Here is a 17275-nt window from a genome sequence, read left to right as displayed (position 1 = left end):
TATAGTTGTCATATCCACCATCCTTTCTTCGCCTACAACATAATAACGACAGGATGTTTAATCATATAATTTGTTTCTTAAAATTTGTTTCTCAGTAGGATGAGAAGCCATGGCAGTTGGCGTAAAGTGCAAGAAGCTATACGTTTCTACTCTTCGTCTTCTTCTTCAGGTCTTCTTGAATTTCTGAACACAGATTTTCCTTCTACAATAAAAATTCGAGGAAGGCGCGAATTTGCCCGTCTCTTGCAGCTTCGTGCGTCAGATGATCCGTTGCTCTATCACAATGTTGTTCATGGTCAGATTATCGTTTCGGGTTTTGAGTCAGATACGTATCTTAGCAATATTTTGATGAACTTGTATTCAAAAGCTGGTGGTATAGTTTACGTACGTAAGGTGTTCGAGAAAATATCTGACAGAAACCTGGTAACTTGGTCTACCATGGTTTCAGCTTGTAACCGTCATGGGTTTTATGAGGAGTCTTTGGTGGTTTTCTTAGAATTCTGGAGAACCAGAAAAAATAGTCCGAACGAGTATATTTTGTCGAGTTTTATCCAAGCTTGCTCAAAATTAGATAGTGGTGGGCGTTCGATGGTGTTCCAATTGCATTGTTTTCTTTTCAAGAGTGGGTTTGATGGAGATGTTTATGTCGGTACTTCATTGATTGATTTTTATCTGAAGAAAAGCGATATCGATAATGCAAGGCTTGTGTTTGATGCTTTACCAGAGAAATCTACAGTGACTTGGACAACAATGATCAATGGGTATGCAAAAATGGGAAGAAGCTATGTGTCATTGCAGTTATTCTACCAGTTACTAGAGGGTAACGTTGTTCCTGATGGTTACATCCTTTCGACGGTTCTAAGTGCGTGTTCAATACTTTCATTTATCGAAGGTGGGAAGCAGATTCACGCACACATCTTTAGACATGGACATGAGATGGATGCCTCACTGATGAATGTACTTATAGATTCTTATATGAAGTGTGGCAGAGTTACCTCTGCTCGTAAGCTATTCAATGGAATGTGGAATAAAAACATCATTTCGTGGACCACAATAATGTCTGGTTATACGCAGAACTCTCATCACAAAGAAGCCATGGAATTGTTTTCCGGAATTTCAAAGTTTGGGTTGAAGCCAGATATGTATGCTTGCTCTAGCATACTCACATCTTGTGCCTCACTTCTTGCACTAGAATATGGAAAACATGTTCATGCTTACGTTGTCAAAGCCAATCTTGGCAATGATAGCTATGTGACTAACAGCTTGATCGACATGTACTCGAAATCTGATTGTTTGAACGATGCCAGAAAAGTTTTTGACCTTTTCGCCGCTGATGATGTGGTTTTATATAATGCAATGATCGAAGGTTACTCGCGACTTGGGACACAATGTGAGCTACATGAAGCATTGGACATCTTTCGTGATATGAGGTCCCAATTGATTCGACCTAGCCTATTGACTTTTGTTAGCCTTCTACGTGCATCTGCTTCATTAAAAAGCTTGGAACTTAGCCAGCAAATCCATGGATTGATGTTCAAATATGGGGTCAACTTAGATATTTATGCTGGAAGTGCTTTGATTGATGTTTACTCAAATTGCTACTGTCTCGAGGATTCTAGGCTCGTGTTTGACGAAATGAAAGAGAAGGACCTTGTTGTGTGGAACTCAATGTTTTCACGGTATGTTCAACAATCAGATAATGAAGAAGCTCTCATTTTGTTTTCGGAACTACAGTTATCAAGAGAAAGACCTGACGAATTCACTTTTGCCGACATGGTTACAGCAGCTGGTAACTTGGCAAGCCTTCAACTGGGTCAAGAATTCCACTGCCAGATTATAAAAAGAGGCTTGGAATGTTATTCGTATATTACAAATTCTCTAGTAGATATGTATTCCAAATGTGGAATCCCCGAAGATGCTTATAAGGCTTTTAATTCAGCAGCTTCAAGAGATGTGGTTTGTTGGAATTCTGTTATCTCATCTTATGCGCATCACGGAGAAGGCAGAAAAGCTCTTCGGATGCTGGAAAGAATGATGAATGAAGGAATAGAGCCTAACTACATCACCTTTGTGGGAGTTTTATCAGCGTGTAGTCATGCTGGTCTCGTAGAAGATGGAGTTGGGCAATTTGAGATTATGCTCCGACTTGGAATTGAACCAGAAACTGAACACTATGTTTGTATGGTATCTCTTTTAAGCCGTGCTGGTAGATTAAACGAAGCAAGGGAGTTAATTGAGAAAATGCAGACAAAACCACCTGCTATAGTATGGAGGAGCTTGCTGAGTGGATGCGAAAAGACCGGTAACATCGAGTTAGCTGAACATGCTGCTGAAATGGCTATCTCGTCTGATCCAATGGACAGTGGATCGTTTATTTTGCTTTCTAATGTTTATGCGTCAAAGGGTATGTGGGCTGAGGCAAAGAGGGTAAGAGAAATAATGAAGTTTGATGGTGTGGTGAAAGAACCTGGACGTAGTTGGATCGAGATTAACAAAGAGCTTCACATCTTTGTGTCCAAGGATAAATCCCACCGCAAGACGAATCAGATCTATGAAGTATTAGACGATTTGCTCGTGCAGACCAAGGGGTTTAGTTAGCTAACCATACAAGAAATCATTTTGTATTGAGTGATTGACTCTGTTTGGGTAAAAGACTAATGCAGCTAGAATTGTCGGGAATTCAGATGGGTTGATCACGTAAAGATCCGCTTTGATCAAATTAAGGATGCCGAGCAACCAGGAAAACATAAAGAGGTATCAAGTTTTATTGGATCATTGAATAAAGAGTTGATTTCTATGTTAATGAAGTTGTAGAGAAAGGATGATAAAAGAAGTAAGACCACACTGTGATGTTCTAAATTATTCTTTTATCTTGAAGTGAAAAGCAGAAGTGGAGAAGCCTAAAAAGCAAGTGAAACAGTAAAAGTAAGACTAAGCTGAGAAAGAAAGAAGCAGCAATGGCTAATATCGAGAAGAAGCTGAAGGATATAGTAGGAGAGAGCAAAGAGGCAGGTTTCTGTTTTTTTTTTGCAATCAAGGGAGAATTCGGTTCAGGGGGACTCAAAATTGGCCCCGGTTCGGTTCCGAGTTTCTTCTTATAATCTAAACTTAGAAATCGGTTTAAGAGAGAAATTGTAAATTTTTGTAATGGTGAACGGTATATTGTAGTATAAATTAATTTCCTCTTGGTTTTACCGATCAGCCAAACCCAAAACAAATTCAAAGATATAAAAACCGTGGGTAACCAAACAATAAGTCTCAGTCTGTTCCAATTTCTCGTAAACCGGAAACCAAATTGGAAGTCTAGTTATTATTTGGGCCGGGCCTTATTAACTTGTTGGATCAAGCAGAGTTCTAGACACTTACGGTTCTAATTTTCTCTTTGTCGAAAAAAAATCAGGTGAAACGAAAACCCTCAGATTCCTCTGGTTCTTCCTCGTCCGTCGTCACTTTCGACCTCTGATTCCGGTCTTCATCCTTTTAACTTCTTTCCTTAAGGCTGTAGCTGTGAGCTCTTTAATTTGACTGCAACCATGTCGACTATTATGCAGAAGATCAAAGAAATCGAAGATGAGGTAATTTTCTCAAAAAAAAATTCTTTCGATACTCTGATTTGTCATATGTGCTCTTCATGTTTGGATGCATACATATATGTTATTTTCAATCAGTTCTGAACAATGAAATGATTGGGAGACTCACAAGTACGAGGTTTTTTTCTTCAATTTCGCAGATGGCTAGGACACAGAAGAATAAAGCTACTGCGCATCATCTGGGTTTGTTAAAGGTTAATTATTCTCCTCGAATGCAATTTAACAGCTAGTTGAGAATTTTGTTGATGCTTAGTTCGTGGAATCTTTTTCTGTAGCTTTGAGAGTGAGGTTGAATGGTTTAGGTGCTTTTATACTGATCATATGTAAATTTTGCACATTGCTTTGTATCTGCTGTGTTTGATATCCCAGCCACTAAACTCTAAGTAAGGACATGAAGAAATGTTTTGTAATTTCTGGTCGAAATCGTTTGTTTTTAGATGGACTAAGTGGAAGGATGGATTTTAATTTACGGCGTGATCTCTTGTGAAGTTCCTTGGATCAAAAAAATTAATATCAAATAACGCAGTGCAATTTATCATTTCATTAGCTTCTCGCTAAATGCCAATGGTTCATTTTGCAGGCCAAACTTGCTAAGCTACGAAGGGACCTTCTTGCACCACCTACCAAAGGTGGTGGTGGTGCTGGTGAAGGTTTTGATGTGACGAAAAGTGGAGATTCTAGAGTTGGACTTGTTGGGTTTCCTTCGGTTGGAAAATCCACGCTCTTGAACAAGCTTACTGGAACATTCTCCGAGGTTTGTAATTATTCTTAAGAATCTCGCTATTCCTTTTTATTTGGTTGTCAATTTTATTGCATGTAATTGGAGATTTCTAACTTACTATGTATCCAAGTCATCTGTTTTCTAGGTTCTTTGGCCCACTTCTTGTGCCATATAAGCTATTCTTGTCTTGGATAGACCAACATAAATATTGGTATTAGAATTGTGTTTTGACTGATGCACTAGTTTCTGAAGGTACACACTATATTTTCAGGTTGCTTCTTATGAGTTCACAACATTGACATGCATTCCCGGAGTTATTACATACCGTGGAGCTAAAATCCAGGTACAGTAGCTACATCTATGCCTCTTTCGTTAGTCTGTTATTTGTGGAGAGAGATGATATGCGTGCATCTTCTTAAGTTCTCAAGTTGTCTCCTATGTCTTCTAAGTTTTGAAGGACAATGAAACACCTGGATATCACTCCTATCTCTAACAGATACTCCGATGTTGCTTGATCTTTTAATAACTTGTAGCTGTTCACTCTTTTATGAGCTTGCAGTTATTAGATCTTCCTGGTATTATTGAGGGTGCTAAGGACGGAAAGGGTAGAGGGCGACAGGTAAACCTCTGAACTTTCAAAATGTATATAGTAATTTTACCCTCATTGGTTGTACTGACGCTTTACTAATTCCAGGTTATAAGTACTGCTAGGACTTGCAACTGCATCTTGATTGTTCTTGATGCCATAAAACCAATAACTCACAAGCGTCTCATCGAAAAAGAGCTCGAAGGATTCGGAATAAGGTATTGGTTGCTGATATAAAACCCTTGGTACACCCCGAACTTTATCATTTCTGGTACATATTTCTTACTCGGTCTTCGACTTGTGCTATATAGGTTGAACAAGGAGCCACCTAATCTTACATTCAGGAAAAAAGACAAAGGTGGTATCAATCTAACTTCTACAGTCACTTCCACACACCTTGACCTCGACACTGTCAAGGCGATTTGCAGTGAGTACAGGATTCACAACGCTGACATCACTCTGCGCTACGATGCAACTGCTGATGACCTCATCGATGTCATCGAGGGCAGCCGGATCTATATGCCCTGTATCTACGCTGTCAACAAGATTGATCAAATCACACTCGAGGAACTTGAAATTTTGGACAAACTTCCTCATTACTGTCCTATCAGGTAAATATTGTTCAATTACCAGGCGGGACTTTCGATCACTGGTCTTCCTTTCTCTCATTAAGAAAAAAATAATCCTTCAGTGCACATTTGGAGTGGAATCTTGACGGTCTTCTGGATAAGATATGGGAATACTTGGATCTAACTCGAATCTACACGAAACCAAAGGCAATGAATCCGGACTATGATGACCCCGTTATCTTATCTTCCAAGAAGAGAACAGTTGAGGACTTCTGCATCCGGATTCACAAAGACATGCTTAAACAGTTCAAGTAGTAAGTAATTAAAGCTTAATCGGTGTGCTGTTTCTCTGTTTAATAGTTTCTTGATTGAGAGCATCGTTATGAGTAATAATGATTTTCCTATGCAGCGCTCTGGTTTGGGGTTCGAGTGCCAAACACAAGCCACAAAGAGTTGGAAGGGTCAGTATACTTGCAAATTCAGTAATTTTTTTAATCAAAGTTGCCAATATAGTTTGCTATCTCTTTAGAGCTGTCGGGATGAGCCAAAACTGGACCGAGTTAGCCTTGCCTTGTTTAAGTCGGGCCGGGTAATTTAGGTTTTCAAAACAAAGATCAGGTCCGATCAGTCATTTTCGGCTTTGTTTTTGACGGTTAACACTGGCTGGTCTGGTGAACCATGGACCAGAGGTCTCGATCCTAAAAAAATCTGAATCATTTTTTTCTTTTGGGGTGGGGTATATATTTATTTATTTATATTTTTTATATAAAACCCATTGCACTATCCCTAACCAACTATCGCCGTCGTCTTTTTTCTTTTTTTGTTATGCATGGAAACACCTCTCAGGAACACGAGCTTGAGGACGAGGATGTTGTTCAGATCGTTAAAAAGATATGATTTTTGTTCCAGTTCGTAGAGAAGTCAAAAGACCAAAATGAGATAGCTATATAGAAGAAGGTTATGTATCTTCGTCTGGTTTATCGAGCTTATCCTTTGTACTGTAATAGTATATTCAGAGAAAATTTGTGTCTGCAACCCTTTTTTTAATGTTATCTTTTTTCCGGTAATAGCATGCATGTGATTGATGTTTTGTCGGACCACCGTAGATTTTTTTTTGGGATATATGGTTATGCCTAGATATTCTTCTTGTTTTTATGTATGCAACTTGACTATTTTTTTTTTTTGAATTTAAAAGCTGAAATTTATCGATTTGATTTTGTTTTAAAATTACTCATTTCAAATAAAAACTGTACTTTATAGTGTGTATATAAAGAAAAACACTGGGTTCTATTTGCAGAACCCAATGTTTAATCTTGTTAATCTTCAAAGAAGTCTTTGATGCATTCTGAGATTCGCTACTCACAATGAACTCAGAGGTATGAAAGAATCTGAGGAAAGCTTCTCAGGGCATGATCTACCATCAAGGGTTTCAAAAGTTGTCAATGGTGTACCACGATGAGTAAACTCTGGGACGGGCTTTTTCCTCTGTTTAATCATTTTAATCCTATTATCATAGATGATCTATTACATTTAATTTTCAAAATATTAGATTAGATCATTATTTATTTTTAGTTTTTATTTGTTTACATATGCAGATATAATATCCTGATTTTTTGGGTAGATGTTCAAAATCACGGATATAGATCATAATAGTTGTAACTCGGTTCTGACATAACCCCTTACATTTTGACATTTTAGAATTCCTCTACAAGTTCTTTACACCCATTAGTGATCAGTAATTATCAGTGGACCACTGCCAGTGGTTGGTGGGCTGCAGTATATTTACAACGAAAATGGGACTATATATTTATAATATGTATTTACCTAGACCTGGTAGCTAGGTCTAGACATTTAAAATTTTGATTTGATTCGGTTTGGCTAGTTCAAAATTTTGGTTTTTATTTTTTTGGTTGAGAAAATGGTAAAAAAATTTTTGGTAAAATTTTGGTTATGTGGGGGACCTTATTTGGGTTAGGATAATAAGATGATAGCTTAAACTGAGCTAATTTTTCTTTGATATAATCTGGTACCGTAAAATTTTGATTCGGATTGGTCCTTTCTAATTAATGATTTACATTCAGTTTGGTCTGGGTTAAAAAATAACGAAAAATGTAACTAAAACACTATCCTAATTGATTTAAAAAATAAGGGTTCGTTTCGGTTTGTTCCGTATAACTGAAGGTACCTATCGGGTTATTGGGGTTTGTTACTCATTAGAAAGGAATTAAAAAAAAAAAAAAAAAAATCAAATTCCTTCAGAGCTCATAGAATCCATCAGAAGTGTGTGTGAATCCAGCTCGTCCTTGGACAATAATGACTAATTTCAACATAGTAAAAAAGTTAGGTGTATTATCACAAAAATAAAAGGTTAGTTGTATTGGCAATTTATTACAACTTTGCTAAGTTTATGATTAAAGCATTAATCGTGCCATGCATATTGTGCATTTAACAAAATTTAGTGTATTTAAAAAACAATTTCTTTATTGTGCCTTGAAGTGAGTGTGTGTTGCTGTAGTACTGTGCATATAAAAATCCGTTCCTTCCGCCAGCAAAGTGACCATCACAGAGGTGTGTGTTAGTTAAGCGCCTTACTTTGCTTTTTTCATCCAACATGGCTTCAATTAGCTTACTTGAAGCTTCCGTAACCATCCTTTGCTTTCTCATCCTCTTTTACTTACGCTTCAAGAAACATCGTGGCCGGTTCCTTAGGAACTGGCCGGTTCTCCGGATGCTCCCTGGTCTGCTCGTGGCGCTCCAGTACCGGATCTATGACTACAGCGTTAAGATTCTTGAAATCTTTGATTTAACGTTTCTATTCAAAGGACCGCCGTTTGCTGGGATGGATATGTTGGTCACGGTTGATCCTGCTAACATTCATCATATAATGAGCTCCAACTTCTCCAACTACATCAAAGGATCAGACTTCCAAGATGTTTTTGATGTGTTTGGAGACGGGATAATCACCACGGACTCGGAGCTATGGAAGAATCTGAGGAAGTCTTATCAAGCCATGCTCCATCATCAAGACTTTCAAAGGTTTTCCATGAGTACCATGACAAGTAAACTCAAGGACGGGCTTCTTCCTCTTCTTAATCATTTTGCAGAGGAAGGAACAATTGTGGACTTGCAAGATGTGTTTGGGAGGCTCACTTTCGATACAATCTTAATCCTCATAACCGGTTCTGATCCTAAATCTCTCTCCATCGAAATGCATGAGGATGAATTAGCTAAAGCTCTTAACGATGTTGGAGAAGGGGTTTTTTATAGGCATGTTAAGCCGAAGTTCTTGTGGAAGCTGCAAAACTGGATGGGATTGGGACAAGAGAAAAAGATGATTGAAGCCAGTGCAACTTTTGACCGTGTGTGTGCGAAATACATATCAGCCAAGAGAGAAGAGATAAACAGTTCACAAGGGATTCTTGATACTTCTGATGGAGTAACAGAGGATCTTTTAACTTCCTTCATGAAGCTAGATACTACTAAGTACAAGCTCTTGAATCCGAGTGATGATAAGTTCCTCAGAGACACTATCTTAGCCTTCATTCTTGCGGGAAGAGATACAACCGCCTCTGCTCTCTCTTGGTTCTTCTGGCTTCTCTCTGAAAATCCACACGTGGTAGCCAAGATTCGTCAAGAGATCATCAGCACGGATCTACCAAGAACTGGAAATGGCCAAGAAAATTTGGACAAGATGGTGTATTTGCATGGTGCGTTGTGTGAAGCAATGAGACTCTATCCACCAGTTGCCTTTGAGCGCAAGTCTTCTATCGAACCAGATGTGCTTCCAAGTGGGCATAAAGTCGATGCAAACTCTAAGATTATAATCTGTCTCTATGCGTTGGGGAGGATGAGAGCGGTTTGGGGAGAAGACGCATTGCAATTCAAGCCAGAGAGATGGATTACTGAAAATGGAGGCTTGAAACATGAGCCTTCCTTCAAGTTTTTAGCATTTAATGCCGGTCCAAGAACTTGTCTAGGTAAGCAACTTGCTATGACTCAAATGAAGATAGTGGTCGTGGAGATATTACAAAACTATGACATCAAGGTTATCAAAGGGCAGAAGATTGAGCCAGTTCTTGGTTTTATACTGTCAATGAAGCATGGACTCAGAGTGACAATAACACAGAGATGCTCAGTTTGAAATTATTGATGTACTACTAATATATTCTTCAAATTTGTCTTACAAATCTTTTGAAAAATTGCGGTATCAAGCTTATTAATAAACCTTAATATATCGTGATTTGATGAATAAAAATCATAATGTATTCTGTATCGATATGAGTTTTGTTTTCTTTGTACATGCTTCCGGTCAGTGTGATGTCTTATTATGTAACCATGCTTAGGTGTCAAATGTCAACATACATTACGGAATGATCAAGCATAAATAAAAAGCTCACTTAATATGATATAAATTGAGGGAAAAAATGGTTCCTATATTTGAAGATATATATACATATATATATATGATACATTTTGGTTTTTGTTACGACTTATAGTGATTCTAATTTAGATATATTTTTGACAAAAAAAACCATATGGTAGTTTTATTCCTTTTATTTAATGTAATTTTTTATAATATAAATAAATTTTAAATGCATGTAAATAATGTTTTAGTATTAAATTAATTAATTAAAAAAATAAAGTGGGCGAAATATTAGAAAATTATATTAAAGTTTTTTGAATATTTATTTTATTGGATAAACCGCTTTCAAACTGACATGAAATTTCCATACTCCTTAGAGAGTCAGAGGACAAATGAAGCATCTACAGTAACTAACATCTCTTAGAAACGGTGACTTTAAAACCATGCTTCATGTGAAGTATAACAGAAGGAGCTGGCTCGATTGTTTGCCCTTCAACGATCTTCATCTCATAGTTTTGTATGATTTTCACAGCCACACTCTTCATTTGCATCAAAGCCACTTCTTTTCCCAAACATGTTCTTGGACCGGCGTTAAATGATAAGAACTTATAAGACGGCTCATGTACCGGCTTCCCACTCTCAGAGATCCATCTCTCCGGTTTAAATTCCAATGCATCTTCTCCCCAAACCGATTTCATTCTCCCTAATGAGTAGAGACAGAACAAAATCTTCGAGTTGGCATCGACTTTGTGGCCGCTTGGAAGAACGTCAGTTTTAGTAGGAGACTTGTGTTGGAAGGGAACAGGTGGATAGAGTCTGAGGGCCTCACAAATCGCACCATGTAGAAACACCAACTTCTTTAACTCTTGGGGATTGAATGAATCAGAAACCTCATCAGAGTTAGAAGCATGCTCAGTCTTGGTTTCTGCAAACAGATTTGCGTTGATTTCTTGACGAATCTTGGCTATGGCATCTTGGTTCTTACATAGAAGCCAGAGGAACCAAGTGAGTGCTGAGCCTGTCGTGTCTCTACCCGCCAACATGAAGGTCAAGATCGTGTCTCTGAGGAATCTTTCATCACTTGGATTCAACAACCTGTACTTGGTCGTGTCCAAATTCATGTAAGACGTTAGCAAATCTTGAGAAGGAGAATCAACATTGCTAATCCCACGGCTTATCTCATCTCTCTTTGAAGCAATGTACTTGGAGCAAACACGATCAAAAGTCGCGCGAGCTTTCGTCATCTTCTTCTCATCTCCTAAACCAATCAAGCTTTGCATCTTCCACAAGATCTCCGGCTTGATATGTCTGAAGAATATCGCTTCCTCTGCGTCGTCTAAAGCTCTTGCAAACTCGATTTCTGGCATTTCAACCGAGAGACAACCTGGATCATACCCGGTCGCTAGAACACACGTGGTGTCGAACGTGAATCTTGAGAAAACATCTTCCAAGTCCACAACGAGTTTCTCGTTAGCAACATGGTCAAGAAGTGGGACAAGCCCTTTCTCTAGCTTACTCAAGCTTGTAGCTAATGAAAACCTTTGAAACTCGGGATTCATCATCATGCTTTGAGCTGATTTCCTGAGATCCTTCCACAACTCCGAATCCGCGTTGAAAATCCCATCTCCCAAAACGTCGAAAAGCTTCTTGAATTCGGGTCCTTTCGGGTAATTTGAGAAATTTGAGCTCATGATGTGGTGGATGTTAGCAGGATCAACCGTGACCAACATGTCGAGGCCCGCAAAACACGGGCCTATGCAAGGATAAGTTAAGTTCGTGACCTCGAGAATATCGGTTACGAAGTCGTAAACACGATGGATTTCGACGAGCAAACCTGGAATCATACCGAGGAACGGCCAGTTTGTGGGACACAAACGGTGAGGTTTCTTGATGATCAAAAAATATCGAAAGAGGAAAAAGCAAAAGAAAGCAATGGAGATTTCAAACAAGCTTATCAAAGCCATTAGAGAGAAAATTAAAAGTTCTTTTTCTACTTTTGAGATACACCAAATGGCAGCTTGGTTCTTAATTTTGTACTCGTATATATGATATATATATATATATATATAGATAAAGCATTTCCTTTGTGCGTCTTTGAACTTGGTGATGTGTCTATATCCTTTGAATAATTATAGAATGGAATAAAATCTTGCTTACCTTGATAATTATGTCCTCTTTTGTTTGATTGGTATTTGTAGATTTGTGTGGTAAGTCAAAACATATTTTGAAACCAGTGCATGTGATATATTATTACCCAATTAGTTATTTACTTATTTATCTTAATATACCAAAAATACTTGGTTCATGCATTTTAAAATACTTTTAAATTTACACTAATTCATAATTTTAAAATACATATAGAGATGTTTTATTTTTATACACATTTCCGAATATTTACATCTAAAACTACTTTTATTTTGACTAAACATCCAAAAAAAGTATATGCTAAAATCCATATATTATGTTTCGAAATTGTAAATGAAACTGGTAAAATTATGTATTGAATAACACAAAATTCCGAGTGCAGTTTTAAATTTATTATTACTCGATAAGCCAAATCATCATATAATGATTTTATCAAAAAATATGTCATTGCCTAACTAAGAAATTTTTTTAATAAAAACGGAAAGAAAAAAAAAGACTGTTTTTATCATTTTTGAAGAAAAAATTGAATAATAGTTATTGATTTGATTTGGAATTTGATTTGGCTATTAATAGACACATATGCTTAATCACTTTAAGGAGTTAAGAAATTTGACTAAATCATATGCATGTATCTCGTTACAGATTATTTTAGAAAGATGCAATTAATTTTTTTTTTTAATATGACTTTCAGGCTGGCCTGAGATTTCCTCACTCCATGTAATGTAAGGATAAGGATATCATCTACAACAACTGCCATAAGTTTCTAGATATAAAATTTAGACCATACATCTCTTAGAAACCGTGACTTTTAGACCATGCTTCATGTGGAGAATAACAGAAGGAGCTGGCTTGATCTTGTGCTCTTCGACGACCTTAATCTCATAATTTTGTATGTTTCATGCGAAGAATAAGAAGGATTGGTTCGATCCTGTGACCTTACACGATTTTAATTAATCCACTAGAGATTTAGGTAATTTTTTGCTACTTAAAACAATATAGAAACGTGGTGGATGAAATTCCGTTCTGACCTCGACCAAAGTAGCAAATTACAAACCAGTTGGTTACATAATATATATTATTTTATGTTGCTGTTGGCTAGAATTGTATTTAATACACGAAAACTTACATATATGTGTACATTTTTCCAAACGGAGAGAAAAGATGCTCGGACAAGATTAGTGGATCTTCGGATATACATGAGGCCACCGATTCTGGTAAAATGACGCATTTTGAACGTAAATGTTTTCTTCCGGAACCAATGCAAAGTGATATGTAACCTAATGACTAGATCATGAAAAATTAGTGAAAACTTAATTAGTATCTTTGGATATTAACATGACAACCACTCGAAGCCTTTACTATGGTTCATATGGGTTTACTGGATTTAGCATTTGTGCTGGTTTTAAAATTTAAATAAACGAAAAAGAAAAAAATCTAAATAAACGTGATCACGAGGTAGTAAAAATCTTGAAAGTTTTTTTTTTTTGGACAGCAAATCTCGTAAGGTTAAATTGTACTTAAATATAGTATATGATTATCAACTCAAATTGAATACATCCATACTTATAGATTGAAACCTCATGACTCATGAGGCTATTATGAAATCCTAAGCAATAAATGATAAAAAGACGTTTTTGGAAACTATTGGTAAGCATGTGCATACATGCAACTTATATTGAAATTTTAACAGCTATTGTACCTTAATAACCAGAGAAATCAAACCCTAGTAACACTAACTTTGAGACCATGTTGCATGCGAAGAAGAACAGAAGGAACTGTCTCGGTTTTGTGCCCTTCAACGACCTTAAAGTCATAGTTCCGTATGACTTCCACAGCCATTGTTTTCATCTGCAAGAACGTCAACTTTTGCCCTAAGCAAGTTCTTGGACCAGCGTTAAATGCCAAGAACTTATACGAAGGTTCATGTCTCAGCCTTCCACTGGCTGAAATCCATCTCTCCGGTTTGAAATCTTCTGCGTCATCTCCCCTAACAGATCTCATCCTCCCCAATGCATAAGTAGAGATGACTATCTTCCAATTCTCATCGACTTTGTGCCCACTTGGAACTTTGGAAGCACGTCTGGCTTAGCCGGTGACTTGTGGTTAAATGGGACTGGTGGATATAGCCTTAGCGTCTCACACACGGCACCATGTAGATATACTAGCTTGTCTAAATCCGCCGGATTAAACTTTGTCATCTTCTTGTTAATCTCTTGTCGGATCTTGGTCATTGCTTCAGGGTTTTTGGAGAGAAGCCAGAAAAACCAAGTGGGAGCGGAGCTTGTTGTGTCTCTTCCCGCGATCAGGAAACCCAAAATAATGTCACTGATGAATTTATCATTCCTCGGTTTCAAGTGCTTATATTTTGTCGTGTCCAGAGTCATGTAATATGTTAAAACATCCGTGGCCTCTCCTCAATGCTAAAATATACAACAAAAATGATATTGATTGTGTATGTATTTTACTTAGATGTTATAGCGTGTATGATATTAACAAGCCCATTAAATATCAGAGGCGATCTTCAATTTTTATGCTACTGATCTCTTGGTGAAAATATTCAGTTTCTAGAGGAATCTGAAATAAGCTTTTTTGTGAAATAATCGATAAATCCCATTTTTTTAATTTAACTTATTTAGACAAAGGCCAATGGCTCGATTAAATGGCTAAAATGCCATAAATTGAAAAAAGTTAATATGCTGTGCCATAAACAAGTCTGTGTGCCATAATACACATGTAATTCCTATTTTACCCTTAATGAAATTTTTTGTGGCATTCTTGAATTTAATAAAAAAGTGATTAATTTTATTTAAATTGAAATTAATAATTTAAAACGAAATTAATTTCAAAAATAATTTCAAAATTTTTTTTTTCTGTTTCTTCTTCTTCGTCACCGTTTTGTCGATGGATTCTGAAAACCACCAAATCTCATTCTCGTCGTCAAACCCTCGCCTCTCCTCCTCTTCTTCATCCTCTGTAATCACTTTATTGTTTTTATCTCTTCTCTCCACCACCATTGTTGAAGTTTCAAACCCATTTAGGTTTTTGTTTGGAAATTTGGGGATTTTACAATTTAGGGATTGAATTTGTCAAAATTGCTTGTTTGGTATGTAAATCGGGTTGGTAACCTAGTTTATGTGATGATTAGGTCTTTGCATAGATAATTTATCAAATATAGTTGTTGAATCGTAGTGACTCTTAGGTAGAAAATCCGAGTTCATCACCAAATCTGCAGAAGAGGACAACTGGTACGAATGGTACAACTAAGAGATAAGAGGACTACTAGTACAACTGGTACAACTATGAGATAGAGGACAACTGGTACAAATAGGTATAACTAAGACAACTTAAATAATTGTTGATTGAAAATTCTTTTATTATAATTGAAAATCGGGTTGGTAACCTAGTTTTATATGACGATTATGTATTTGCATGAATACTTTCTTAAATATAGTCGTTGAATCGTAGTGATTCTTAGGTAAAGTATAATTATATCTGAGTTCATCTCCAAATCTGCAGAGGAGGACAACTAGTACAATTAGGTACAACTATGTACAAAAATTGACGGCGCACATAAGTGCACATGTTATTTTGATGGATAGTGACACTTAGGTAAGTCAATCTAATCTAGAGAATTTCATTTTTGGCAGAGAATACTTTCTGGATGGAAATAAACAAGGTACAACTAGACACATATGTACAATTATATGCAATTCTTTCATTAGAAAATAATAGTGATAAACTATAAATATAGAAAGCAAATATTCACTTAAAAATGTAAAAAATTTGTAAACTATAAGAAATAAATTAAAAAGATGGATAACATGAAATTTATCATTTTTCTAATACATATTATTGGTTTCACATCGAACACCCCTTATGATACAAAGAAGACTTTGATAATGTTAACAATCTTATGATGGAAAAGAGATAAAATTGTGATTTTGGATAAATTGTTTATGAAAATGTTGTAAATGGATTACAATAGTCAAAAATCATGTGGACAACTACAAAATAATAATTTATATCAAGGGACAACTGGAAAAAATACTGAAATTGTCAAAGGACAACTATGAAGAATTTTGGACAACTGAACAACTGAGTACAACTATGTATAAAATTGACGGCGCACGTGGTACTTTGACTGCGCACATGTCCCTTTTTGTCGGCGCACGTGCGTCTACGACTGACAACATAGTTGTACCTAGTTGTCCAGTTGTCCAAAATTTGTAATAGTTGTCCTTTGATCGATTTTGTAGTTTTTTCAGTTGTCCTTCAACATAAATTATTATGTTCTAGTTGTCCACAAAAATTTCGAACATTATATAGCAGCCCCAAGGGTTTTGCGTCATTATTTTTCTATTTCCTATATTTTGGCATAGATGCTTGCATAAGATGGATAACATTGTCAAAAACTTCCTTATAACATAAAGGTTATTTCAAGTGAAACCAATAATATTTGGTTCTTTGAACAAAACAAAGTTTTATTTTATTATTTCTAGTATAGACGTGAAAAGATACAGTTATTAGGGTATGGGTTATATTGGCTTTTAAGTAAATAATATTATGAATTTATTTTTTAACACTACAATTAAAATATAGTTGTCCCAAGTTGCACCTAGTTGCCCTGGAGAAATTCAAAATACAAATAACTCCAAATAAATAGTAATGCAAGAAATCAAAGAAATCCAAAATATAAATAACTCCAAAATAAATAGTAATGCAAAAAATCAAAGAAATCCAAGAAATTTAAAATACAAATAACTCCAAATTACTCATGTACACACTAAAACTGAAATAAGTTGAATCTTTCATTCAGTTGTACCTTGTTTTTAGATTAAGGATTTATAGATAATTGTTTATATGTGTCTAACTGTACTTTGTTTATCCCTATTTGTGAAAGATTTTCTCTGCTAAAGAGTGGCTATCGAGAATGAAAATTCTTCGGCTAAAATGTAATTTCATTAGCTAATTTAATTTCCATGCTACTTTTGCTCTGAAACCACTTATCTAATTTATTATCCGTTTTGTCTTTTGGCAACGTTTTTTGGAGAATAAAAACCACTTTTTGATTTTTTTTTTGGTGTAATTCGGCAGTAAGACAAAAAATTCTTGTATATCATCAGAAATACTCCACTTAGTTTCATTTATATGTGCAATTCATTGTCCACATAAATTATCTACTCTAAAGTTGTTTAGTTTCATATATCGCAATCTTCTTACATACAATATCTTATCTAGTAATACCGAATAAGTTATCTGCCCCAAATATGAGGTATTAAATGATATAAAATCTATTGAATT

General features: G+C 36.1%; 4 protein-coding genes across 4 annotated transcripts; 3 read left to right on the top strand and 1 right to left on the bottom strand.

Moving 5' to 3' along the window:
* The first annotated feature begins 99 nt into the window (after positions 1-99).
* LOC18029047 (pentatricopeptide repeat-containing protein At4g39530) lies at positions 100-3468 on the top strand. The gene is made up of 3 exons (XM_006411689.2): positions 100-2754; positions 2879-3012; positions 3401-3468. The coding sequence occupies exon 1, from the start codon at positions 100-102 to the stop codon at positions 2596-2598; it is 2499 nt and encodes an 832-aa protein (XP_006411752.1). The 3' UTR covers positions 2599-2754; positions 2879-3012; positions 3401-3468.
* On the top strand, positions 3368-6663 carry LOC18029046 (developmentally-regulated G-protein 3). Its single transcript, XM_006411688.2, has 10 exons — positions 3368-3575; positions 3731-3784; positions 4171-4344; positions 4583-4654; positions 4871-4930; positions 5006-5115; positions 5209-5508; positions 5589-5780; positions 5876-5927; positions 6313-6663. Exons 1-10 carry the CDS (start codon positions 3534-3536, stop codon positions 6361-6363), a joined length of 1107 nt encoding a protein of 368 aa, XP_006411751.1. The 5' UTR covers positions 3368-3533; the 3' UTR covers positions 6364-6663.
* A 1338-nt stretch (positions 6664-8001) lies between these two features.
* On the top strand, positions 8002-9615 carry LOC18029045 (alkane hydroxylase MAH1). Its single transcript, XM_006411687.2, has one exon. The coding sequence runs from the start codon at positions 8078-8080 to the stop codon at positions 9605-9607; it is 1530 nt and encodes a 509-aa protein (XP_006411750.1). The 5' UTR covers positions 8002-8077; the 3' UTR covers positions 9608-9615.
* A 513-nt stretch (positions 9616-10128) lies between these two features.
* On the bottom strand, positions 10129-11793 carry LOC18029044 (alkane hydroxylase MAH1). The gene has a single exon (XM_006411686.2). It carries the CDS (start codon positions 11791-11793, stop codon positions 10240-10242), a length of 1554 nt encoding a protein of 517 aa, XP_006411749.1. The 3' UTR covers positions 10129-10239.
* Between the last annotated feature and the right edge of the window lie 5482 nt (positions 11794-17275).

This window comes from Eutrema salsugineum, unplaced genomic scaffold, assembly GCF_000478725.1.
Source record: "Eutrema salsugineum unplaced genomic scaffold, Eutsalg1_0 scaffold_1, whole genome shotgun sequence".
Classification (NCBI taxonomy): Eukaryota; Viridiplantae; Streptophyta; class Magnoliopsida; order Brassicales; family Brassicaceae; genus Eutrema; species Eutrema salsugineum.
Note: the sequence above shows the minus strand (reverse complement) of the source record. Positions and strands in the feature narration are given on the sequence as shown.

What these genes read in the sequence shown, in the direction of transcription:
- LOC18029047 (XM_006411689.2), top strand. Translation starts at nt 100, where the DNA reads ATGAGAAGCCATGGCAGTTGGCGTAAAGTGCAAGAAGCTATACGTTTC.
- LOC18029046 (XM_006411688.2), top strand. Translation starts at nt 3,534, where the DNA reads ATGTCGACTATTATGCAGAAGATCAAAGAAATCGAAGATGAG. An exon ending in ACCGTGGAGCTAAAATCCAG is followed by an intron (nt 4,655 to 4,870) that starts GTACAGTAGCTA and finishes ATGAGCTTGCAG; the next exon opens with TTATTAGATCTTCCTGGTAT. An exon ending in GAAAGGGTAGAGGGCGACAG is followed by an intron (nt 4,931 to 5,005) that starts GTAAACCTCTGA and finishes TACTAATTCCAG; the next exon opens with GTTATAAGTACTGCTAGGAC.
- LOC18029045 (XM_006411687.2), top strand. Translation starts at nt 8,078, where the DNA reads ATGGCTTCAATTAGCTTACTTGAAGCTTCCGTAACCATCCTTTGCTTT.
- LOC18029044 (XM_006411686.2), bottom strand. Translation starts at nt 11,793, where the DNA reads ATGGCTTTGATAAGCTTGTTTGAAATCTCCATTGCTTTCTTTTGCTTT.